Genomic DNA, 25275 nt, shown 5'->3' with positions numbered 1-25275 from the left:
CAATGAGAGTAACAGTTATGCTATCATGAGTTAGCATTACATGCGTCATCATCCATTACACCTAAGACCACAAAGCAAATACAGAGAGAGAGAGAGAGAGAGAGAGAGAGAGAGAGAGAGAGAGAGAGAGAGAGAAATCGTCACTATCAAATACACACATCTGCCATAACACCCATGAAACACCAACGCACCCACACATATGAGAGAGAGAGAGAGAGAGAGAGAGAGAGAGAGAGAGAGAGAGAGAGAGAGAGAGAGAGAGAGAGAGAGAGAGCAAGTGCACTTGAAATTAGAAATCCAGTAGGTTAGTGGCTCTTTACCAGGAACATCTGGTGCTCCCCTACTGACATACTGTTAGGTGCGGTTTTTATGATAGACTTTCCTTGGTTACTCAAGGGGGGAGGGAGGGGGACAAGATGCGAGTATTGCTAATAATAATCACAGTCAACAGGATAATTGTTATTACTATGATTAAAAGATGATGATGGTGATGAAAAATACTTCAAAATATTGTTTTGCAAGATTGACCTCCTCTCTGGATAAACATGCCTATTTTGTTCTTTATACTATTATTATTATAACTACTATTAGTAAAATTAATAGTAATTATTAGATAAACAAAGATGAGAGGAAAATCCTGCTCGATAAGCGAGATAATGTTAGGTAGGAACTTCTTGTGCAGAGTGAATGCATGTCAAACTAAACTAATTTCTTTCAGAAAACAATGGTAATTAATTTTTGTGGTGTCTTAACGATATGTATGACGGATCTACTGAATATTTTGCTTACTGATTACAGTAATTGCTTGAGTGCATCTTGAAAAGGGTGTTTGGTTACCACTACAAATGGTAATATATTACCTCACCTTGTATCATATTGCGTATAAAGTTTCCTAAAACATGAGGTGTTATGGTTTTATGTAAGAAAATCAACACTCGTTATATTTCAGAGCAAATCTTTAAGGAACAGAAGAGGACTTACTTGCACACCTGAAACCTTCATAACAAACAATGGTCCACGCATCATGAAATGTTTTTAGAAAACTAAATTATACTACAAAAATAAAAAAAAAAACTAAGAAAGCCAATCACTATTGACCGGATCCCAGTGGCTGAAAACTGGAAAGCAGCATACAGGCAAGAGGAAACCACAGGAATTAAAAGGCATGGGTTACTCCACAGTCATACTATTCGTCCTTGAAATAATAACCCTCTATGAATCTGCCTTCAGTGATACCAAAGAACATTCATTTTAAATCTCAAGAGTCTTACCTTCATCTCCTATCAGATCTGGAACAGCTGTGACACCGGTGACCTGTTCCTTGTTGCTTTCTGCTGGTTCAGCTGGAATTTCATTCTCTATCTGAGGTTCTTTTATTTCAGTATCCTTTTCAAAGTCTATATTTGTTTCATTGTTCTCGACTTGAGGTACAACACTATGACCTACATTAATCGCGTTTTTCTCTTTCACCAACGGATCTTCTTCAAAATCAGCACCATCAGGAGGGCAATTATCTAGTAAGTTTTCTGAAGGGGGATCATCCATTTCCATCAAGTTCTCTGAGGAGGATTCATCCACACTAATCAAACGTTCAAGATGCACTTCACTACGTTTAACGTCTGCAGTAATGTCAGACCCTGCATTGTCTTCGTCAGGACCTTCCAACTCAAAGGCCTCTTCCAGGGGTTGAGAAACCAGGTCCTTGTTCTGTAAGGCCTCTTCCAGGGGTTGAGAAACCAGGTCCTTGTTCTGTATTTCTTTGGCTCTTGGTGGCAGTGGTGGGGACTGGTTCACTTCTGGAATTTTTGCAGTTTTAACAGGTGATGAGAAGAAAGCAGCTAGAATTTCTGTATTTTTAGGAGAAATGACCTCTTCTATACTTGGCTCTTGGTTACCAACTTTATCAAGGTTTACAGGTGTAGTGTCAGCCTTCTGAACACTTTTTTTGTGTTTTCTTGAAACTTTTGGGGGAGCTCTAGGTTCTTCTGGACCCATCTGCAACATGCCAATCTGGGATTGTTCTACTGAATCATTGATTGTTTCAATCAAACTGGCTATCTTAGGGATATCTACTTCAACTTGTTTCACATTTTCGAGTATTTCATCGTTCATTTGACCATCAGACTTAGCATGAGGCACAGGAGTTGCTTCGCAAACATTAGGTCGACTTGGCGAATTTTTCCTTCTAGCTCTAGATGGGGCAACAGGGATGCTATCTTCGTTGCCTTTGGAATGCATATGGCAAGTTTTGATCCATGTATCTTTCTTTTTAGCTTTACAGTCATCTGCTTTATTACAGATTTTCTTTGTTCTTCCAAATCACGCACAGAGTCACCAAATTCAAGTAGGGAAACTTCAGGCAAATTCATGCTTTCCTTTTTCTTCTGGAATTCATTCTCATAGCTTTGCATGATGGCTGCCCCAATGTTCTTCTGTTGACTACCTGGTGAATCAGTTACCCTCCCATTAGTTGCAAATTCTGTTTCATTGCCATTAACCTTAGCAACGGTCATATTTTCAGCTTCTTGAGTAGATTCTTCCTGAATAGCTTCAGAAGGAGTAAGCAAAGTGGGAGTAGCAGGAGGCCCTAGATCCCCTGCGGTAGATTCAGTGATGGTACTAGCCAAGGATGAGGGACCTGAGTGAGTCGTGACAATATCAGCAGAGAATACGCCATCTGTACCATCATTTGTTTGGAACTCTGAAGGTGGGGCTGGAATGTTAACTGGGCTAAGAGGAGGAGCCATTATTGGGATTCCAGTGAAAGGGTCAATATCTGGTTTATTTGCTTGGTTGGCACTTTCATAATCCATGCTTTTTTTCATTTCCCAAGACCCGTCCTCTGAGATTTCAATCACTTGATCTGCACCTTTTCTACTCTCCAGAAATTCAACAGGAGGATTTTCTTGTTTTGGGGACACTACTCCAACTGATATGCTTCCTGTTTCACTAGATACCCTGGGTTCTGACTTTACAGTTTGTGGGAATAATTTGAAAATCGATTCTCTGCGTTCAATGTGGTGCTTGCTGTCTTTAGGTTTGAACAGGCCGACCTTTTTCAGACTCTCACTTCGTTTAAGACTCTCTTTTCTTCTTATATCAGAGGGTTTGATGCTCTGTGGTATGCTTGGAATAGAATCCTTCAGTGCAATAATCACAGAATGTCTTATGGCAGGAGTGTTAAAATCTTCATAATCATCATCATCAATCTGAATGATCTTAGGTTCCTTGATGACTTCTCTCGGTGCGATTTCTTTTTTCTTTTTACAAGGGTTAGCGTAAGTATCTTCTAAAGATGTGAGAGTTTCATTTACAGCCTCAACTTGTTCTAAATCCTCATAATCCTGGGCTTTTGAGCCATAATCTCTTTCTATTGCTTCTTTTTCTTTTTGTAAGGCGAGTTTCCTCTCTTCCTCTTCTTCACGAATAACAGCCTCTTCAAGTTCCTGCAATGCAAGTTCTGGAGGAGGAGGAGGCAAAGGGTTGTCTTCTTCTATAATTTCTGCTTCACCAGGAGGTGGTGTGGGAGGTAAAGGCCAATCCTCTACAGATCTTATTTCATCTTCACCACCAGATGAACCAAGGTCTGAGGTTTCAGAACCATCAAGAATAAGAGTTTGTTCACTTGTTTCTCTTTGTCTGGAGGACTGGAAAGGGTTGGATCTATTTTTTCCAAGCTTTCTGGTTATCCCTGAGTTTCCTGAATTATCAGAACTGGGTGAGGAAAGGGGCGAGGCTGTACTAAATGATGGCGTCTCATCAGTATCAACATTTAAGTTCACAAACGGATTCCAAGCACGTTTCACTGGCTCACTCTGCCTAGCTGCAAGCTGAGCTAGGAAGTCTGGCTTTGGTGGTACGTCTGGTTTATGCCTTGGTAAAGTATCATACAGATGTTCTTCTCCTTCACTGTTTGAATTTTCTACATTCTCATAAATGTGTTCATCTTCACTTCCAATCTGACCATTTTCATAATAATGTTCGAAATTAAGAGCTTCTTCGTCAACCTCTTCACAGTCTTCTAGTTCCCCTTCTTCAATATGCTCAAACAAACCTGTAGAGCATTCACTTAGGGTTATGTACAGGGGATTATCTAACGATGGAAGCTCAACTTCCAACTGAGTCTGCTCGCCTTTGTCTTCCCTAGAAATAACTTTGATTTTTGGTTTAGCTTCTTTCCCATCTGCTGTTTGTTCGCTGGCAGACCTCGGTTTGATCTCATCTGGGTCGAGCTTAAACTTTACTTCCAAAAGCTTTTTGTCTTTGGTCCCCTCGTCTACAGTTCCTTTGTAGCCAAGATCTTTTACTTGGGACAGGTACTGGGAGACAGCTGAGTCTAGTTCTCCCTTGAAGGCTGTTAGACTAAGTGACGCCTCAGACCCGTCATCAGTGAGTGGCGTGCACGTTTCGAGGTTAACCTCTGCTTCACCCACAGTGGTCCCCTGAAAAGAAATGTAAAAAAGAACATTAATCTTAACCACTTCATTAACATTAAGGAGTCAAATTATTACATGGGCAAAAAGTATACGGGTATCTGGACAAATCAGCATTCAATAAAATCTAGTATTATAAATTTGATAAAAACAGAATGAAATCCAAGTCATATAAATAATAGAATTAAAAATTCTTGGCATTAGTCCCAGTAATGTCAATTTAATTATGGCATGCAACAAAGAAGAAAAAATAAATCAGTGAAACAAGTAATACAGAACACCCCAAGAGGTACAGAATATAAACTCTGAACAGACTAACATGACAATTTGGATTCGAATACAAGGTGAGGATGGAGAGATTTAAGTTCCACTAAAACAGTGACTCTAATAGTGCTAAAAGTGAAATAACTTTGTAGTTTCTCCACTGTTTGCTATGCTTATTAGCTGTTGCTTACTCTTTTTTTTAATTCTATTCACATATATAATTTTACTCTTGACACTCCTAGCTCTCTTTCCCCCTTGTCTGTACTCTGAAAAAAATGTATATTAAACAGACAAAAGCACTATGTACTTTTGCAATATGTATGTATGTGGGTGTGCATGTATGAGATGAGAGATTATGCAGAATAAGGACTGAAGAGGAGAGCAATGTAGAAAATACAAAGATGTAAAGAGTTTAGCATGGGAGCAAAGAAATATAAACATGATTTAGTGTGGACTGGTCGTGGATGTAATGGCTGACGATAGGATACTGAAGTGTGTGTAACTTAGAAGTTTTAGAGGAAGGAAAAAGAGGAAAGCCAACAGAGTGTTGCCTAAAAAGTTTAGAAGAGATGTTAAAAAGGAGGGGCTTTGTTGTTAAAGAAGTGCAAGATACGTTTGTGTTAAGCTTTGTTGTTAAAGAAGTGCAATAGATACATTTGTGTTAAGTAAAGTTAAAAAAAAAAGCGACAAATGCCGTGAACGGTTTCTTCAAAGGGGGTCCACTTGTGATGTTACCAGGTCTTTGTTTTTCTCTGTAAAAGAAGTGGAGGAGAAAGAGCAGACAAAGTGGGCCTTGTGCTAGCAGTGCAGTACTTGATTTATGTTTGACCCAGTCTAATGTTCACCAGTTCACCCAGCTCTGAAGGGGTACCAACAGGAAAAGGGCACAGATTAGCAACTTAATCCCTAAATTTCTGAAAAACAGAAAGACTGTATCCTCCTGGTGCCACCAGCCCCATATGAGAAAAGGTGCATGTAACAATATATATATATATATATATATATATATATATATATATATATATATATATATATATATATATATATACATATAATATACTTATATACAATATACATTATATATATATATATATATATATATATATATATATATATACATATAATATACTTATATACAATATACATTATATATATATATATATATATATATATATATATATATATATATATATATATATATATACATATATATTTACATTATGTGTTCCTGGGTGCTCTGCGTGTGTAAAAGTCTCGGTTCCCTAATCTACCAACTTACTTAACCATTTATTTTCTTTAATTATCGAATATAATATCTTCTTTTGAAGAAGCACCCATATACATTATACCAATTATTAAGAACATCAAAGTATTGTAGCGCACTATCCAAAGGGTCAAATATATGCTTTATAATTTTAATTGGAGTGGGATAAAAAGAAAAGCAACACTAATCACGTTACTATTCAACGTAAGTACACATGCCAGTGAACTAAATCATACTTCCAACAGTAAGCACACACATTAAAAAATAACAAACTAAAAGAAAACATAAAAATTAAGTGCAGACCAAATAAAAACTCAACAAATAAACTATAACAGTGTAACGGCCGTTAAATCCATATAAGGGAAGAGAACTTGTATTTTTTTCCCTCTTGTTTACCCATTAAGTGACGGTCTTAGTGCAACCTTGGATGCCCTTATAAGCGCGCAAAGGCAAAAGGGAGAGAGAGAGAGAGAGAGAGAGAGAGAGAGAGAGAGAGAGAGAGAGAGAGAGAGAGAGAGAGAGAGAGAGGTTACCCCGTCCTCTGTAGTTTCTTCACTCCTTGAATAAGGGTTATATCGCCACGCTTAGATACGTCCCCCCCATAGACAGATAAAAACACACACACTGGTCACTGACCTACTTTTATAACTGGTCCAGTTTCTGCCTCTGTCTGACTGGCTATCAGTCTATCGTATTCACATAGCAGCAGATATGTAAGGTAGAGCAGATATGAAGGTAGAGCAGATATGTCAGGTAGAGCAGATAAGTAAGGTACAGCAGATATGTAAGGTAGAGCTGCTATACCACAATGAAAATTAAGCGAACGAAAAACGCAGCAATATCAGCAGCCGGTTACCGCAATGGGATTGATAATGATGACAATGAAAATATTGGAACAGCCAGCATCAATGATGGATTCAGGTTTTCCAGTAAAGAAAATGTTTACCAAGTGACTTTGCAACGTGTTTTAGAAAATTCTGTGAGCTCTCGTACACGTTAAGTTTATTTGCGCAGTAAGAGGTAACTTTCAAACATACACAAGCAGGCATACATACATACATATATACATATATATACAGTATATATACACATACATATATAATATATATAAATATATACGTACATATAAACGTATATGTATACATATGCAGCATTCCAGAAATTACTCAAATTTTTTCGTCATGCTCAGTCACGGGCAGTCTCGCTATGTTGATGTACTTCTTTTTCCTATTTTCTCCAGCCATTCTCGTAATACGCTAATATACTTACCTGCATACAAGCACTTGTACATGAAGAATTTATAAATGCTCACACGCGAGCACACAGTTAACGACATTTGGTCAGGAAAAAAAAAAGCCTACTGGTGAGTCAGCCGTTCAAATAACCAAAAAGATGTTCGAGAATTTTATCAAGACGTTTGAGAAGATTTGGCACTCAAGGTGACAAAAGGCCCACCTGTTGGAAAACAGCTGACTAAGAACTGAAAGACGCAAGATGTAGGGAACTGATTACTTGTTTTAGTAGATGTCAGCAAACGTCAGTGGCTATTGTTGCCGGTGGTTGAATGACGTGGGGGAAAAGTGATGTTGACGAGCTGCTGAATACACTAACGCAATGAATGACTGGAATTATTCAAGTGGTATACAGAATGAATAATTACACATTCATTCTGGATACCACTTGGCAACCCTTGACACCGCCGAGTGAAACTGAAAGGAGTTCGCACGTCTGAGAGTAAAAGGAAGGAGATTTATGTAAATGCATTTGCAAGAGGATAGAAAAGTAGGTAAATAATTGATTAATAATTCAGTACAGATAAAGTTTAATGTGAGAGGTGTAGAAATCATCATTCCGAGGTTTAACAAAGAAGTATTTAATGGCAGCCTTTATGAGATGCAAATATCCTTCTTTATGGAAGGAAGTAAATACAGCAATGTTATTATGATCGACAGTGCACTTACTACTTTGTGAAGAATGCCTCAGACTTGGTGCACAAATCTCTGTATAAGAAAGAAACTAACCAAAACTCTATGAACAGATTCCCTTGCCATAAAACTCTGGCTCTCCCGAGAGCATACCAATGATAAAACAGCTCGCATAGTTCAATGAGTTTTCAAAACCGATTTAGAAATATTCTAAACGCTGAGGATACCCGAAGTAAATAGCCTCTAAAAAAACAAGTGTACCTACTTCGGAACTGAATTCAATCAATGGTAAGGCTATATCCTATCCAGCTTATTGCGATCAGAGGATTTAAAAAACAAATAAAGTTTGTCTCGGAGGGATCTGGTGAGAATGGTTGCAAGTCAGAACGAGGCCCGAGAGCCACCAGACCCAGGGTCAGTGTGAACAAAATAAAAATGAAATAAATACAAGTACAAAGTCATGTAATGAACGAGAAGGAGGAATGCCATCAGGAATGGATGAGATAGCAATTTCCAGGAAAGAAGTGTGATATGGCCTACATGAAACGACGCGGGTAAAATGCTTAAGTTTCAGCTCAGATGCTTAACGAGAAACAGATCTCTCTCTCTCTCTCTCTTGCACTCAAATAAATGACACTGTACGGTCAAGTAACACCCACCAAGTCAACACATCCCAAGTTTACTCTTTGGTATCACATCCGACCTATTGTTCTTGGTAAGTCTACCGTTCCTTCTTACACTAGTGTGTAATACTATTCCTGCCTTTTTTTTTTTTACTTGATTGTTATAACCTTCATCCTTCCAACAGGAGGCTCTATCGCCTTCATTTTTTTTTTTTTTTTTATTCACCAGAAATAAATTCCTCTTATACTTCATTGGCCGGTCGGAGATTCGAACTCGCGGCCAGCAGTGTTAGCTGAGAATGGAACCCACTCTTCCAACGAGGAACTTTTTACTGAGCTAAACGAAGATGTCACTTTATACCAAAAATTCGCGTGACTCCGCGTTGAAGTATTCAGTGCGCGAGTACTAATTAACCACAGCCTCTCGCGGCGACACTGAAAGAGAGAGAGAGAGAGAGAGAGAGAGAGAGAGAGAGAGAGAGAGAACCTTTACGACCGGGAAACAATAACCTTGATTTTTTTCTATATTGATTATCCCTTAATCATACCACCTGATAATAGACTCCCAAGCAACACACCCCCTCCACTCCTCTCTCACCCTCTATTCTCCCCAACCCCCATGACTTGACAGTATTGGTGCTTTGACCCAAATGAGCACCTGTTGTCTTCGTTTCCATAAGCATCGATTCCGTCTTGTTTATTCGCGGGTATTTAAAAAAAAAGATAATACGCAACATCAAAATGATGTGTATTTAGAGGAGTTTTTTCTTAATAGTCCTTAATAGTCATTAGCATACAATCTCTAGGATGAAGGGTGCTTGTACTCAAGATAACGTTGCTTAACAGTGTAGGTCAAGGAGACCGTCTATCTTGGTGATTAACAATACAATGATACGCATCAAAAACCTCATGAAAAAACATGAGGCCCTACCTGGGAATCTATGTAATTGAAAAAGAAATATTATTATTATTATTATTATTATTATTATTATTATTATTATTATTATTATTATTATTATTATATTACTGTATTATTATTATTATTATTATTATTATTATTATTATTATTTAGTTTAACAAGAGAATGGGTTACATACTTAGAACCTATTATTATTATTATTATTATTATTATTATTATTATTATTATTTAGTTTAACAAGATAATGGGTTACATACTTAGAATCTAAAGAATAGCTCGAAACATTTTTGACATAATGGGTGAAAATTACAGAGACCAAGTTAAAGAAGTTGAACAACTAGGTGAAAGGAAACCAAAGGTAATGGATGAAAGGTAAAAACAAAAATTCAGCTGGCATTAAAATTTAACTGCAAACAACCTAAACTCATCAGGGCTAAACAGTGATTTAAAGAAAAATCAGATCTGGAAATCAGGTAGGCCTATTGGATATTAGCCTTGTCATACTGACTTTCGAGATTACCTTTTGGAATATCTTGTGTCGGGCAAGTTTCAAGTTACAAATGACAAATCACTCATTTTATTAGTTCACTTTCGATTCATATCAAAAGTTTTTCATACAGTATGAAGTACCCTTCTGGTTAAATGGATGACTTCGATGATACAGCATTCATGTGAGATACAACAGTAAATTAAAGATAAATCAATCTTCGTATATCATTACAGTCAACGTATGAACATACATTAGATCATGCATTTATATACATTCCATCTCAATGTTACTTTCAGTCCTGATGAAAAAAAAAGCAGTTTATCGTCAGCCACGTGAATCGCAATGTGAGGTCAAATCATTATCGACTTCCTCCTCTATGCGTTTGGACCCTACAATATTCCCAGCTAGCAACAGCGCAATAGATAATTTAAACTAAATCACTTAATCTAACCACCACTTCAACGTCCTTATCGAACCCACTTGCCTTGATACCATTCATCTCTCTTTAAAGATATACGTCGCCATTTTGCATTAAAGAATTAGTGAGCGGATTACTAGTTTCTCCTCCAAAAAATTCCTCCTTTTACTGCTTCTACCTTCAAATTAAAGCGCCTGGAACAATAGTTCCTTGCAGTAATGACTTTAGATATAGGTATGTTTGTTATTACTCAATGACGAAAAAAAGCTTTCCCTGCCACTAATGTTCATGAACAATTGAGCAACGATGGCATTGTTTTTGTTTTAAATAATGAATAAATGTCTACGGAAGAATTTCACTGCTCAATAATGAAAAATTACAATGAACGGAGCCTCGGCAATTGCGGAAGAAAAGGGGAAAGGCAACGACTACTAAAATAACCTTACCAAACATATTTCCTTAACCGCACTTAGCCGGGAAACCCATTATACGGGATATCCAGCCTCATAATACAATACAGTTAATAATCAGTTTTCCTTCAAAACAACCAGAAGTCACACAAAGGGTACAAGAGCAAACATTTTCCAGTGACCGATCATGAGTTTCATAAAGCATTACTGCTATCCCCATCTCCATCTCTCTTCACCTACACCACAGACCTCTGACCTGTCTAAATGATCCGATATAAATTAAGAATAAATAACAAGCGTATTTTTAGAAGGGATCATTCTTTAGTTACAAGATTCTCTTAACGCAATTTTTGTTGCTTCAGTTCTACAAGATTCCACGCAGGCCAAAAGAAAAATGTAACCAGTCTCAACGCATCTTTATCCCTCCACAAATATCTCGAGGCAAGCCTTTCACTTGAGAAATGCACAGTAATATAGCTACCCAACAAACTATGCACCATTCTTTGGGAGTCGTGTTATATCATTTATTACGAGGAAGTAAATATAGTGAGCCTGTAACCTTTGAATTTTCAGCAAAGCAAAAGGGGACAACTCCTCTTCGCGTAGCCGCATCGTACGTCATCAACATAAACTGGTATTCAAAATAATAATCTAGCACAAGGCAAACTCGTTCGCATGCTGAAAGAGCACTTGAAAGTACAGTTGCTTATGCTAATCCGTCAGTTTAAGGACTGTAAAAATCCTGTCACGGGGAGAAAAAAAACTGGCCAACGCACTCTTGTTCTGTGCAATATCTAAATTATGGAACTGGAACGCCATCAGGCGAATAAAAATATTACTAATTAACTTTCTGTACGGAAAGTAATATATATAAATGATGGTGTTTGAGGAAGCATTACCACTGGTGACGACAGAGTCAAAGATTCAGGAGACATGTTTGGGAACAGTGAACTTGATACTTCTTAGGTGGAGGTATTGAATGATTCCTCAAACCAGCTGACTTGAACACTCGATTTCAGCACAGTTTCCCTGGGATTAGGGAGTCTGTTGCAAATGGAGCTGCCACAAAAATAAAATAGAATACAAATTTAGGCCGAAGGCCAAGTGCTGGGACCTCTGAGATCATTCAGCTCTGAAACGGAAATTGATAGTAAAAAGGTCTGAAAGGTGTAAGAGGAGGAAAACCTCGTAGTATGTGCCAACAAGTATTATAAGTGGCCCATGTACATTCTATGTGCCCACAGATATTATAAGTGGCCCACGTACATTCTATGTGCCCACAGATATCATAAGTGGCCCACGTACATCCTATGTGCCCACAGATATCATAAGTGGCCCATGCACATTCTATGTGCCCACAGATATCATAAGTGGCCCAAGTACATTCTACGTGCCCACAGATATATAAGTATGTTACCTTCAGATACAAAAAGAGGTAAAAGGTACAGAAGGCGTCGATATACGAAACATCTCAGGTTATTCACCAGCACTATTTACCGATGAGCTCATGTACACATGCACTGTATGTCTACGTACCGTTATGTGATTGAAAGCGTGTACCTATTGGAATGACACTTGGTTCTATGCCAGTGTCCGTATTCTCAGTATGAGATAAGGGTGATCCCAATATATTTATCAGTCATAAAAAAAGAAAGTCCTATTTTTCACTATAATTTTTATAGTGAAAAAATAAGACTTTTTTATGATTGATAAAGATATTGAGATCACTTGTCTACATGATACCCGAAGATGCAGATGGAAGCCTAAAACGAGCCTAAAACATCTACAAGAATATCTACCATCCAAGAAGACTGCAAGTCATTCGTTAGATAATGATCAAAGGAGTCTTATCACCACCAAGGAAGATTGCCTTTCATTGCTTGATTACAGGCATTCTTTTGATAAATGAGACTTCGTTCTTCGCCTACTGGCAGACTGAGTATCCTGTGCTTTTCCACATTAGTTTCATAATTATTATTATTATTATTATTATTATTATTATTATTATTATTATTATTATTATTATTCAGAACAGGAACCCACAGGAGCCACTGACTTGAAATTCAAGCTTCCAAAGAATATGGTGTTCGTCCGAAAGAAGCAAGAGAGAAAGAGTAATGGGAAATACAGAAAGACAATATCAGTTATTAGAAAAAAAAAGATAAATTAACAAATAAATAAATAAAAATAACTAAAAATGTAAGTAAAATATTACAATACAAGTTGAATTGTGTTAGGGCATCAATGCATTAGTGCGCGTTGGTTGGTTAGTTCAACTCAAGTCTACTAATTTAGGAACAGGGGTTCTAAAATTGAGCAGAGACATGGGGAATTTCTTCATGTAACTTCGTATTTCAGATGTCAAGGAAATCTAGTAGTGAGTTATTTGTATGACCGTTGTTGTGTTTATAGTTCTGTTGAAGGTGACCGGTTGATTATATATGTATGTATGTCTATATACATAAATACATACATATACATATATACATATAAATATATATGTGTGTGTGTCGGACATTACACAGCATTCTGTAAGCATTTGGAAAGGTAAGTTTCCAAGAACTGTAATCATTAGAAAGGCATCTCAATAAATAAATTCCGTGAAATCCCTTTGCAGAAAAAACGCACTCACTACTTCATCCCCACTATGAACTGTCCAAATAATATTTATTACATGGCATAAAATCAGATATATCAATTGTAAAGGAAAATGCATGAATTTAACTCATGCACAACGACTCTTAATGACGGGAATTCTTAATGACGGGATGCGGGAATAACAGAAAGGAAAGCCACTGAATTTCTGTACCTTTAGAACGTAGTGAGATGAATTTAAACTCGTTTTACCTATTCCTTATAAATGCAATAAGTCTGGTTGGTCGCTTATGTCTGCGACTTGTCATGCTTTTCATTTGGTTACTTTTCCATATTCATCTACATAATAGGCTCTCTCTCTCTCTCTCTCTCTCTCTCTCTCTCTCTCATATATCAAGCCATATATATCTCTCAATCTCAATACCTAGATTTGCTCCTTACCTACAACAACCCTCCTCTCTTTCTCTCTCTCTCTCTCTCTCTCTCTCTCTCTCTCTTTATCAAGCTATATACTTCTTTCAATCTCAATACCTAGCCTGATTCGCTCCCTACCTACAACATCTCTCTCTCTCTCTCTCTCTTAACATACACACACACACACATTATCAAACTATATATTTCTTTTTCTCTCAAGACCTAGCCTGTGATTCACTCCCTACCTCCACCCTCTCTCTCTCTCTCTCTCTCTCTCTCTCTCTCTCTCTTAACATACACACACACACATTATCAAACTATATATTTCTTTTTCTCTCTAGACCTAGCCTGTGATTCGCTCCTTACCCCCACCCTCTCTGTCTCTCTCTCTCTCTCTCTCTCTCTCTCTCTCTCTCTCTCTCTCTCTCTCTCTCTCTCTCTCTCACCACGCACATTATCAAACTATACATTTCTTTCTCCCCGCAATGCCTAGCTTGTGATTCGCTCCTTACCTCCACCCTCCCTCTCTCTCTCTCTCTCTCTCTCTCTCTCTCTCTCTCTCTCTCTCTCGGTGGTTACTACATTCTAAAGAAAACATCAGAAAATAACAGTTACCAGCGATAATTAGCGGTTGCCGTCCATCAACCCGAACTAATGCCAGGAGAGACTCCCACAGATTCGTCAGAGAATAACTTGATCCACTTCGCCGGAAGTCGCAACTGATTTAGGGAAATCCGAGTTTAGGGATCTTGTAACAACGTCAGAAACAGAATTTAATTCTGGCTGATATACAAGAAATAAACTTTCCCTAGCAAGTCTATTATTATTATTATTATTATTATTATTATTATTATTATTATTATTATTATTATTATTATTATTATTATTATTCAGCGAAAAATGGAAAAACATAGTTAATCTTTGCACAAAACAAGTGCAAAGGTTGTATATAAAAATAATAAAAATGGAAAAAATAGCCAATCTTTGCACAAGACAAGTGCAAAGATTGTATATAAAGATTATAAAAAGGAAAAACATAGCCAACTTTTGCAAAGACTGCATATAAAAATTATAAAAAGGGAAAACATAGACAACCTTTGCACAAGACAAGTGCAAAGATTGCACATAAAAATAATCAATCTAAAACTATAATGGAATTATGATCCGGGTTCCTATGTTTAAAACTAATATTCCTTCTGTATTGGACTCTATGTTACTTTTAAATGGCTTTCCACCCAAAAGGTGGTGTGTGCACCTGTCCTGACCCAAGATTCGAAACAATGCCTCTATGGCTTGGAACAGGGTTCTCACTCTGATGGCTTCTCAGGCCTCATGTGACCCATTGCCACTCCATTAATAACGTTTTTTTTTTTTATCCAGTCATTGGTATTAACTCAAAACTGAACCCTCCTCTTTTATCCGGAATTGGGCTTCTACAAACTGGAAGGGGTAGCTTAAAATGTATGACCATTTTTATTCAGAATAGCAATAGAATTCAATGCATTTCCTGTAGAGGGAAGAAAGGAACAGTCGACAAAGCAAGTACCTTACTTGGCCACGAAGCATTAACCAAAATAATACCTAAAGAACAGAGATAGCGAGACCACAAAGCTGAGAATATCTAGAAAAGGAATATTGGCAATGTCGTTAATTAGACTATATGCCTTAGAATCGGCCCTGTTCAGAGGAGAACAAGAGCTGTTTATATAAGATCGACTCTTCTTTTGGTAAAACTTTCTCCTTCGGCGTAAGAAAATAAAGCGGTGCCTACCAGACCTAAAAGAAGTACTTGCACCAGCAACAGATGTGCCCCTTCCTCAGACCAGATGACCGAAGATAAGGAGAGACTGAAAGAAGAGAGAGTTTCTTCATGAGAAGAAACCTCTATTTTAATAACCGATGTCATGACCTCGGCAACAAGAAGTACTGACTGCTACCTCAGGGTTACGGCCACTGAAGACATAATCGAGGAGCCCTCGAAGTGTCAGAGGTGTTGGTAGGAGTAATGATGCCTTCAAAAATTTTTATTTACGATATATATTGATGTCCATTTGCTTTTTATAGGCCTATCTTTATAACTTTAAAGGCAACTATCTAGATTCACCTTGTCACTGTGATTGCATGAACCGTCCAATAAGAATAATTTTCTTGGCGTCCGCAAATTTATTAACACAATAAGGTAAGTTAAAAGGCCAAAGATGGAAACATAATTTTAAAAACCTTTTGATGTGAACAATATGCAGATGCCATTACATGTACTGAAGTTGCATTTTTGTTCTTTGCCTGTTAGATAATAGGTCCAGCCTTTCCCAGTGCAATATAAATCGAGATGACAACAGCTGTTAAAATTACTAACATATTAAAAAAAAAGGATCGAGTCATGTTAAAAATATTTTTTACCACAGAAATGTAAAAGTTATAAGCTAATTATTATTTGGAGAAGAAACGGTTTGAATCTGTGATAAATGGAAAAGTTTGAAGGGATTAACTTTTCGAAAGAATCACTATGATATGCACTCGGTCACACAAACACACAAATACACACACACACACACACGTACATACATGCCAATTTAAGAGGTCTGTATAGGGGAGTGCTTTGCGGTTGTTTATCGTATTGAGGAAAGTATGTGTGTAAGTACACACACACACATATATATAAATATATATAAAGTATGTATATATACACATATACATACACGACAGCAATACGTTTGCTACACCGCAGGGCGTTCTATCAGTGACGTCAAGCAACTTGGGGTGTGGTTAGTATTTGGTTGGGTGACAACCAGGAAAAGCCAAGTGCCGTCGGCCTCCTTGGGGGAATGCAAGGGGCTGATAACCTCATTCCATCAGAATTGCTGATATAACCGGAAGGGTGACACCTTCTGGTGCTGCTTTTTCGAGATGGAAGGGACAAGAAATAAAAACAAAAGGACACTGATATTATTATTATTATTATTATTATTATTATTATTATTATTATTGTTATTCAGGAGATGAACCCTATTGATATGGAACAAGACTACAGGGGATGCTAACTTGAAATTCAAACTTCCAAAGAATACGGTGTTCATTAGGAAGTAAAAGAAGGTAAAGGGAAATACAGAAAGAAGAGACCTCGAGTTTTTATGAAGAAAAAATAAAATAATAAATAGCGGTCATTTACGGCTCTCGGTAGGACTCAGTTACTCTTTCTTCACTAGTAGAGCAAATGACAGCAATTAATAGAGCAAATGACAGCAATTAGCAAACACCATACAACAAGAGAAACCCGACTTCCCCCTTCCCCTTCTCTTCTCTTCTGCAGGCCCAGACCACATCGTCGATTTCTAAGCGGTAAGAAACAGGGAAGAAATGAAACTCGCCTCTACCCGCCAAAAGCACCTTAATACCAGCGTTGGCGCGCGCAACTGCCTCATTTAGGCTTTACCGCAAAACCCGGACTTGTTATTTTTACGCTGCTCTTGCCAGATATATTTTCTCCGGATTCGCAGTTCGTTCTGGTTTTCCTGTCGCTGTTGTGCGGAATTGTTCCTCAGAACTGAATAATCGTGTACAATGCAATCGAATGGTTATAAGGCGTAAAACAAATAATCACGCAGAGATTCCATTTTTAGTTTTCTGTCCGTCCGCACTTTTTTCTATCCTCACTTTTTTCTGTCCGCACTTTTTCTGTCCGCCCTCAGATCTTAAAAACTACTGAGGCTAGAGGGCTGCAGATTGGTATGTCAATCATCCACCCTCCAATCATCAAACATAATAAATTGCAGACCTTTAGCCTCAGTAGTGTTTATTTTATTTCAGGTTATAAAGTTAGCCATAATCGTGCTTCTGGCAACTACACAGGATAGGCCACCACAATGCATAGTGCAATTTCATTAGAATATTCATTTTAACTATATACCTACAGTTCTACACTGACTTCCATAGGTCAGAAATGTAGTTTTGCTCCGCAAGGACAAACAATAAGTAAAAAATGCTCCGAAGTTTCTTTGGCGCAATCGAGTTTTCTGTACATCGTTTAATCAAGGCCACCGAAAATAGGTTTATCTTTCGGTTATCTCGGTATAATGCTGTATGAGCCGCGGACCAAGAATCTTTAACCACGGCCCGGTGGTGGCTTGTCCTATATCGTTGCCGGATGCACGATAATGGCTAACTTTAACCTCAAATAAAATAAAAACTACTGAGGCTAGAGGGCTGCAATTTGGTACGTTTGATGATTGGAGGGTGGATGATCAATATACCAATTTGCAGCCCTCTGACCCCAGTAGTTTTTAAGATCTGAAGGCGGACGGGAAAAAGTGCGGACGGACAGACAAAGCCGGCACAATAGTTTTCTTTTCAGAGAACTAAAAAGGTCATAAATCCAGATCGTAAGTTTACGGGCTGTTCTGTGAGCAAGAGCCCGTGCTGGCATAAAACCAAGTTAATCTTACAACAGAAGACTGTAAGCTGGTAGTTTTTTGAAAAAGCCACATAGTGGAGAACCAGCTGTCTTGACAAAAACCAATAAACAAAAGAAAGAAGTCTGCGTATATCTCACCGGAAACTGAAGCATGGGAATCGGAAAAAACTACGACGATATGAGGATTCCTGCAAGAAACTTTTTGATGCTACTAAACCATTGTTTAAGAGAAAAACTATGCAATAAAAGTGTAACACACACACACACACATACACACACACACACACACACACACACACACACACATATATATATATATATATATATATATATATATATATATATATATATATATGTCTGTGTGTGTTATGTATTTTGTAACAGGAACCCAAATCAAGTTCAAAGACCAGAGGACACACACACGTATATCTATATACATGCACGCATACGTACATGCATATATATATATATATATATATATATATATATATATATAGGACTATACATATATAATATAGAAATATGTATACACACACACAAACACTTCCTACGACAGACGCCAGCAAGCCAGCTTCCCCGGAGCGGGTCAAAGGTCGCACGTCTAATGACTTTAATGATACCAAACAATCTTCACGGTAATTAATATAGCTGGCAGTATCCCGCATACAAGAAACACAACCGGAGACTAATAACTGTTCCTTTTTTATATAAAATAATTAAATCAGATAAGTAACTGTTACATAAGACAGTTCAACTGCGCTCAGTTACTTTGGTTGTCGGTTTAGCTGACGAGGGCAAGAATAAGGTTATTCTCGTCGTGTCAAAGACTGATAAAAAAATGAAGTTTTAGTCTGAAAATTACGTTGTGAGAAAAACTATAATTGCATAAGCAGTTTCCATGGAGAAAATGAAGGGTTTTTTTAATCTAACAGTTATTTATAATGGTGCAGACAACAACGGCGAATAGAGTTGTTGTCAAGAAGTACTTTGTGAGACTCCTCTGATTAATGATCAAATATCAGCCTTTATCGTAATACAGTAACAAATACCATAGCCAACATGATTGAAACAGTTTTTCTAAGACTTCTATGAATAAGAAAAAGGTATGATTCACTTGTATTAATGCTTGCAATAAAATCCCATATTTCTTTTATAGGTTCAAGTAACACTCGGTTACTTTCCATAAAATGATCGCAAACATGACTAAGTTCTCAGGTGTTCTCGAGATAGCAAAAGAATTTCAGCGATTTCATTTACCTTCTTGGAGCAGGGGATTTCAACGCTGGCCAAGTAATGATCACGTTATTATTTTCGGAGGTAGTGCCGTCAGTGCACCTCTCGCGGTGCACTATAGGCATTACTAAAGATTCTTTGCAGCGTCCCTTCGGCCCCTAGCTGCAACCCCTTTCATTCCTTTTACTGTACCTCCATTCATAATCTCTTCCTTCGATCTTGCTATTCACCTTCTCCTAACAATTGTTTCATAGTGCAACTGCGAGGCTTTCCTCCTGTTACACCTTTCGAACCTTTCTACTGTCAATTTCCGTTTCAGCGTTGAATGGCCTCATAAGTCCCAGCGCTTGGCCTTTGACTTAAATTCTATATTCCTTCCTTCCTTCATAAAAATTACGCATCATACTGTTCTCTCTCTCTCTCTCTCTCTCTCTCTCTCTCTCTCTCCTAATTAAGACATACTGCAGAGATCATGTTCTCAGAAACTAAAATTTAAAGTTGAAGCCAGTATAGTAATTACTTGCATACGAAAACAAAAAGGTAGACAGAAAAACATTTAATAAAACATCAGGAAGTCTGCTATACGACATATTTTCGTAACAATGTGAATACGAAGGAAGATAGTAATTCGTCCATTAATTCATGAGAGAGAGAGAGAGAGAGAGAGAGAGAGAGAGAGAGAGAGAGAGAGAGAGAGAATATTCTTAAAACACCCAAACAATTCATTAAACCGCGTCAATAAATGCATTTCAAACGCCTGGAATATATCACCATTACTGTCCATGTTCCGTTTACTATTGTAGGCTATATTGAAAACTACTGCACTAACAATAATAAGGAAGATGGCGTTGATGATGATGATAAACACATGCAAAGAAAAAAAAATTACTAGAAAAGGAAAAACAGATTAATAATATCTATAAGGATGACGACAAACGGAAAATAGAATAATAAGAAACAGAAATAATGGGATGGATGAAGGAGAACGATGTAGCTGAGGAAAATGTAAATGATAATACTGATAATAACTTCACTCTCTCTCTATTATAAAAAGTTCCTAAGCATTCACAAAAAGGTCAAATATGACTCAACCGAGGAAATAATATACTTGATAAATTAGCTTTTACAACGTCAACAAGACATCTTGTTTATAAAATAAAAAAACACATACACATATAATTAACTTTCACCTGTAATGGCACATGGACATTTTGCATAAAAAGAAGAAGAAGAAAAAGAAGAAGAAGACTTAACTCACAGGAAAGCGATGCACCTTCCTCTTGATAGGGAGCTATGCGTGAGCCCAGGAAAACGGAAGCAAGAAAAGAATCCCAAAGCCGAACCGTGGAATCCCAAGATAAGGAATTCCTGGAGAAAGTACACCATACCAGATTCACATCTAACCAAGTCATGCTTAATGGCAAGTATTTTATATAAAAAATTAACGTGAAATTAGCATGAACACGTGGCCTAACGACGATGTCTGTTAGCTCTGTTAGGTACAAAAAATAAAATAAAAATAAAAAAAAAACAAGTAAAAAATGCACCGAGCTTTCTTCGGCGTAATCGAGTTTCTGTACAGCCGCTACAGCGTATAATCAAGGCCACCGAAAACAGATCTATCTTTCAGTTGTCTCGGTATAATGCGTTATGAGCCGCGGCCCATGAAACTTTAACCATGGTCCGGTGGTGGCCTATCCTATATCGTTGCCAGAAGCACGATTATAGCTTACTTTAACCTTAAATAAAATGAAAACTACTGGCTGCAGTTTGGTATGTTTGACGATTGGAGGATGGATGATCAACATACTAATTTGCAGCCCTCTAGCCTCAGTAGTTTTTAAGATCTGAGGACGGACAGATGAAGTGCGGACGGACAAACAAAGCCGGCACAATAGTTTTCTTTTACAGAAAAGTAAAAAGACGGATTTTGCCCTGACTAAATGGAAGTCATAACACATAGATGAATAAAGAGAATCTTTTACTATTATTCTGTTTTATTTCCACTCTTAAATGTTTTAGTTTTATATCTTTACTACAAAAGTCAAATGCAGAACTCAAGAACAATCATCACAATGCAAATTTTCAAGGGAAAAATTGCGAATCGATAAAAGGTAATGTTAAAATATCCAACTATATGGCTTTTCTACTTCCCCTGCGGAAACAGTTGACTGAAACAAGTCTTTTATATTCTAGGGAAAATCTGGTCCGTTATACAGAGAGAGAGAGAGAGAGAGAGAGAGAGAGAGAGAGAGAGAGAGAGAGAGAGAGAGAGAGTCTTTTTCATGGCAACGACTCAGTTACTGGGCTCCTCAGACAGCTAATTTCTAATTGACGTGCCAATTACGATTTTTTACCGAATCATTTGCGTCCATTCAAGAAAATTATATAAAATACGTGATCCGTCTAACAGATAATATTTAGCTATCGCACACATTTTCGGCTATGATAACTTAATACGACAATCACTAATAAAAACGGCCCCTAAATGTCACAATATTAGGTATAAACGGATTGTTGTAATGCAGGCATACAATAAAGGTGATTGATTGAAGGAACTGTGACCTTAACGCACAAAATATTATTTATTGAGCTACTTTATATATTTAAACTAATTCGCAAGAAAGATAACTAAAAGGTCATTTGCTAAGAACACTTCCCAGAGAACAGAAGGTTGGCGAAGAATACAATCTGTAAAATAACAAAGCTACTAAAATTCAACTGTTAACGGAACATTTAGACCTCTGTTTAAGCGAACTGAATAAAACTTCCTCTCTCAGAAATACTCTCTCAATAAAAATGAGAACAAGACCATCACATATAAGTAGAACAAGCCCACCTCACACCTGTGCGCAACACGGTTTAACATGTGAGGAGAGAAAAATACACGTTCTTAGACACGTACGGTTCCACGAATCATATCTGCACAACGTTCGAACCTCGTGGCAACGAACTTCATGGTTCTTACCTTCCCCGTGTTTGCTGTTCGTTCTGATGTTACGATCATCTTTTATGGGCTGGTACTCGTATGTTCCGTGATCATACACCAACCAGCCCCTTTGTCCAGGCGGGGGGTTCGTTCAGGAAGGAGGTGGTACTTCATGCAGAACGCCTTTGCCATTTATGGACTTCGGTAACCGTGCTGGTAATGAGCCAATTTTCAATGTCAAGTCAGGCATTCATTCCCATTTCCAACAACCAGAGGGTCTTTATACAGTGTTTTCTTTGGGAAAGTAATACCGTCTTTATACAGTGCTTTCCTTGGTATTGTAATACGGTCTTTATACAGTGCTTTCCTTGTAATGTAATGTAATACGGTCTTTATACAGTGCTTTCCTTGGTAATGTAATTAGGGTCTTATACTGTGCTTTCCTTGGTAATGTAATATGGTCTTATATTGTACTTATCTTGGTAATGTAATTATACTGTACTTTCCTTTGGTAATGTAATAGGGTCTTTTTACAGTGCTTTCCTTGGTAAATACGGTCTTTATACAGTGCTTTTCCTTGGTAATGTAATAAGGTCTTATATTGTGCTTTCCTTGGTAATGTAATACGGTCTGTATACAGTGCTTTCCTTGATAATGTAATAGGGTCTTATGCAGTGCTTTCTTTGGTAATGTGATAGTCTTTATACAGTGCTTTCCTTGGTAATGTAATAGTGTCTTATATTGTGCTTTACTTGGTGATATAATAAGGTCTCATATTGCGCTTTCCTTGGTAATGTAATAGGGTCTTTATACAGTGATTTCCTTGGTAAAGTAATATGGTCTTTATACAATGCTTTCCTTGGTAATGTCTTATATTGTGCTTTACTTGGTGATATAATAAGGGTCTTTATACAGTGCTTTCCTTGGTAATGTAATAGGGTCTTTATACAGTGATTTCCTTGGTACGGTCTTTTACACTGTAATGTTTACAGTCTTTATCAGTGCTTTCCTTGGTAATGTAATAGGTCTTATATTGAGTTTTAAGGTCTTATACTGAGCTTTCCTTGGTAACGTTTATGCGACAGGCGTTCAGACAAACTGCTTTTGGTAGTTTCAATAAATGGAGAATTATCATGTGAGAACAGCAATCCATTGCCTTTCATTCAATGGAATATAATTTTGCGAGTCAGTGTGTCCAGCTATTTCAAACTGACGGTTAGAAAAGTACGATATTTGGTGTTCAATTACCAGAAAAATGAAAGCACTAAAGGAAAGTGAAAAATTAATTAATATAAACGCACTACCCTAAAATAATCGCCTTGTATTGTAATAACGTATTCATATTTTTATCAATTTATCTATTAATTTAGCTTGTTTTCTTTTAATAATATATATAATAATATAATATAATAATAATAATAATATAATAAATAAATATATATATATATATATATATATATATAAATCAACACACATTAACGCAACATCATAGCTTTCAAACTAAAACCAAAGTGTACACATCAGTAATTCTGCTAAGCAGACTGCCCCATAACATTATGAGAGTTAATTCTCTCTCTCTCTCTCTCTCTCTCTCTCTCTCTCTCTCTCTCTCTCTCTCTCTCTCTCTCTCTCTCTCTCTCGCTTGTACTTATGGATAGTTCGTTTACATTGCGTGTAAATGTCCCTCTCTCAGTCTATTCTACATCTCTGAAATCAACATGATATGCATCAGCTGAGAGTTATATGCATCAGCTGAGAGTTATATGCATCAGCTGAGAGTTACAGTATATGTCTTCATATTCATCCTAAAGAAAGTCTAGAAAACAGACAGAAGTCTAGACTTCAGTGGGATTCGTCCTAATTCTGTGTTTCTTGTATCAAAAAGGTATTTTTGGATTGAAATGAAAAGATGAATTATCGTACAGGCAAGTGCTTGTCAGAGATGAGAGATTTTAAACCTTTATTTCAAACCAGTATTTATAAACAAAGGGTCTACATGAATGTATTTCAAATAATAAACATACAAATTATTATCTATTTAACTTTTTTCAAAGAACACCATATTCCTAAAACAATGAACCTTGTATTTGAATATTTATATAGGCTCCTGTATCTTTTTTTATTTAGTTCCATATGAATCTCCTCTTTCTGTGTTTTTATCATCTGTAACTTCTTTCAAATAATCTTTAAGCCTGAATATCAATAATAATAGTTCCATATAATAATAATAATAATAATAATAATAATAATATTCTGACGACGTTACTTGCATACGATGCTTTGCGTACCCGTTTACAGACATATTCCAACTGAACGAAAAAAAAAGGTCAACCAGAATCACACAAGAAACTTTCACAGGGGATACTCCTACGCCATAAGAAATTATCTTTTGATGCCTATTAATTTTAGCTCAAGGAATACCGGAAATTCTCACCCAATCAAGTAGCGCAACGGTTCTCACTTCGGTAACCACGGCTAGCATGACCACCAGCTTCTGGGAGAAACTTTTCTTCCGAGTTATAGAAGTGAGGAAATGGGGAATGGAGACACTTGAGAATCTGGAACTTGAAATACTGTAACCTCTGGTTTCACTCATTCAATCATTTTGTGTATTTTTATATGGAAACATGAATGTCTTTTATTGTTGTCTAACAGTACACTACGAAGATAAAAAGGCCCATAAAACACCATATCCACGTTACAGCCATATATTTCGAATACTTCCGTATTTTACCTTTGATCAGCAATACAGACGTGTTCGAAATATATGGTTGAAAGGTGTATATGGTTACAAAGTGTCTGTGGTATTTAATGGGCCTTTTCATTTTCATACGAAAACTTTACTAAGGAAGAAGCCAAAACGTCAAAACACGACCTGACCAAAAAGCATAAAGCCCAAAAGAAGACCAGAGATAAAATGATATAGAGTGAATTCAAACCAATGAAA

At 37.1% G+C, this 25275-nt stretch overlaps 1 protein-coding gene across 5 annotated transcripts in view; it reads right to left on the bottom strand.

Moving 5' to 3' along the window:
* Positions 1-25275, bottom strand: part of mdu (meduse) — a 452262-nt gene that overhangs the window by 264818 nt on the left and 162169 nt on the right. For all 5 annotated transcript variants that reach the window (XM_067086250.1, XM_067086252.1, XM_067086251.1 and 2 more), the window contains one exon: positions 1272-4442. In XM_067086250.1, coding sequence (XP_066942351.1) covers positions 1272-2238 — 967 coding nt within the window. In that variant the 5' untranslated portion in view covers positions 2239-4442. The remainder of the gene's footprint in view (positions 1-1271; positions 4443-25275) is intronic.

This window comes from Macrobrachium rosenbergii, chromosome 42 (assembly GCF_040412425.1).
Source record: "Macrobrachium rosenbergii isolate ZJJX-2024 chromosome 42, ASM4041242v1, whole genome shotgun sequence".
In the NCBI taxonomy this organism is placed as follows: domain Eukaryota; kingdom Metazoa; phylum Arthropoda; class Malacostraca; order Decapoda; family Palaemonidae; genus Macrobrachium; species Macrobrachium rosenbergii.
This window is presented reverse-complemented; position numbering and strand designations above follow the sequence as displayed.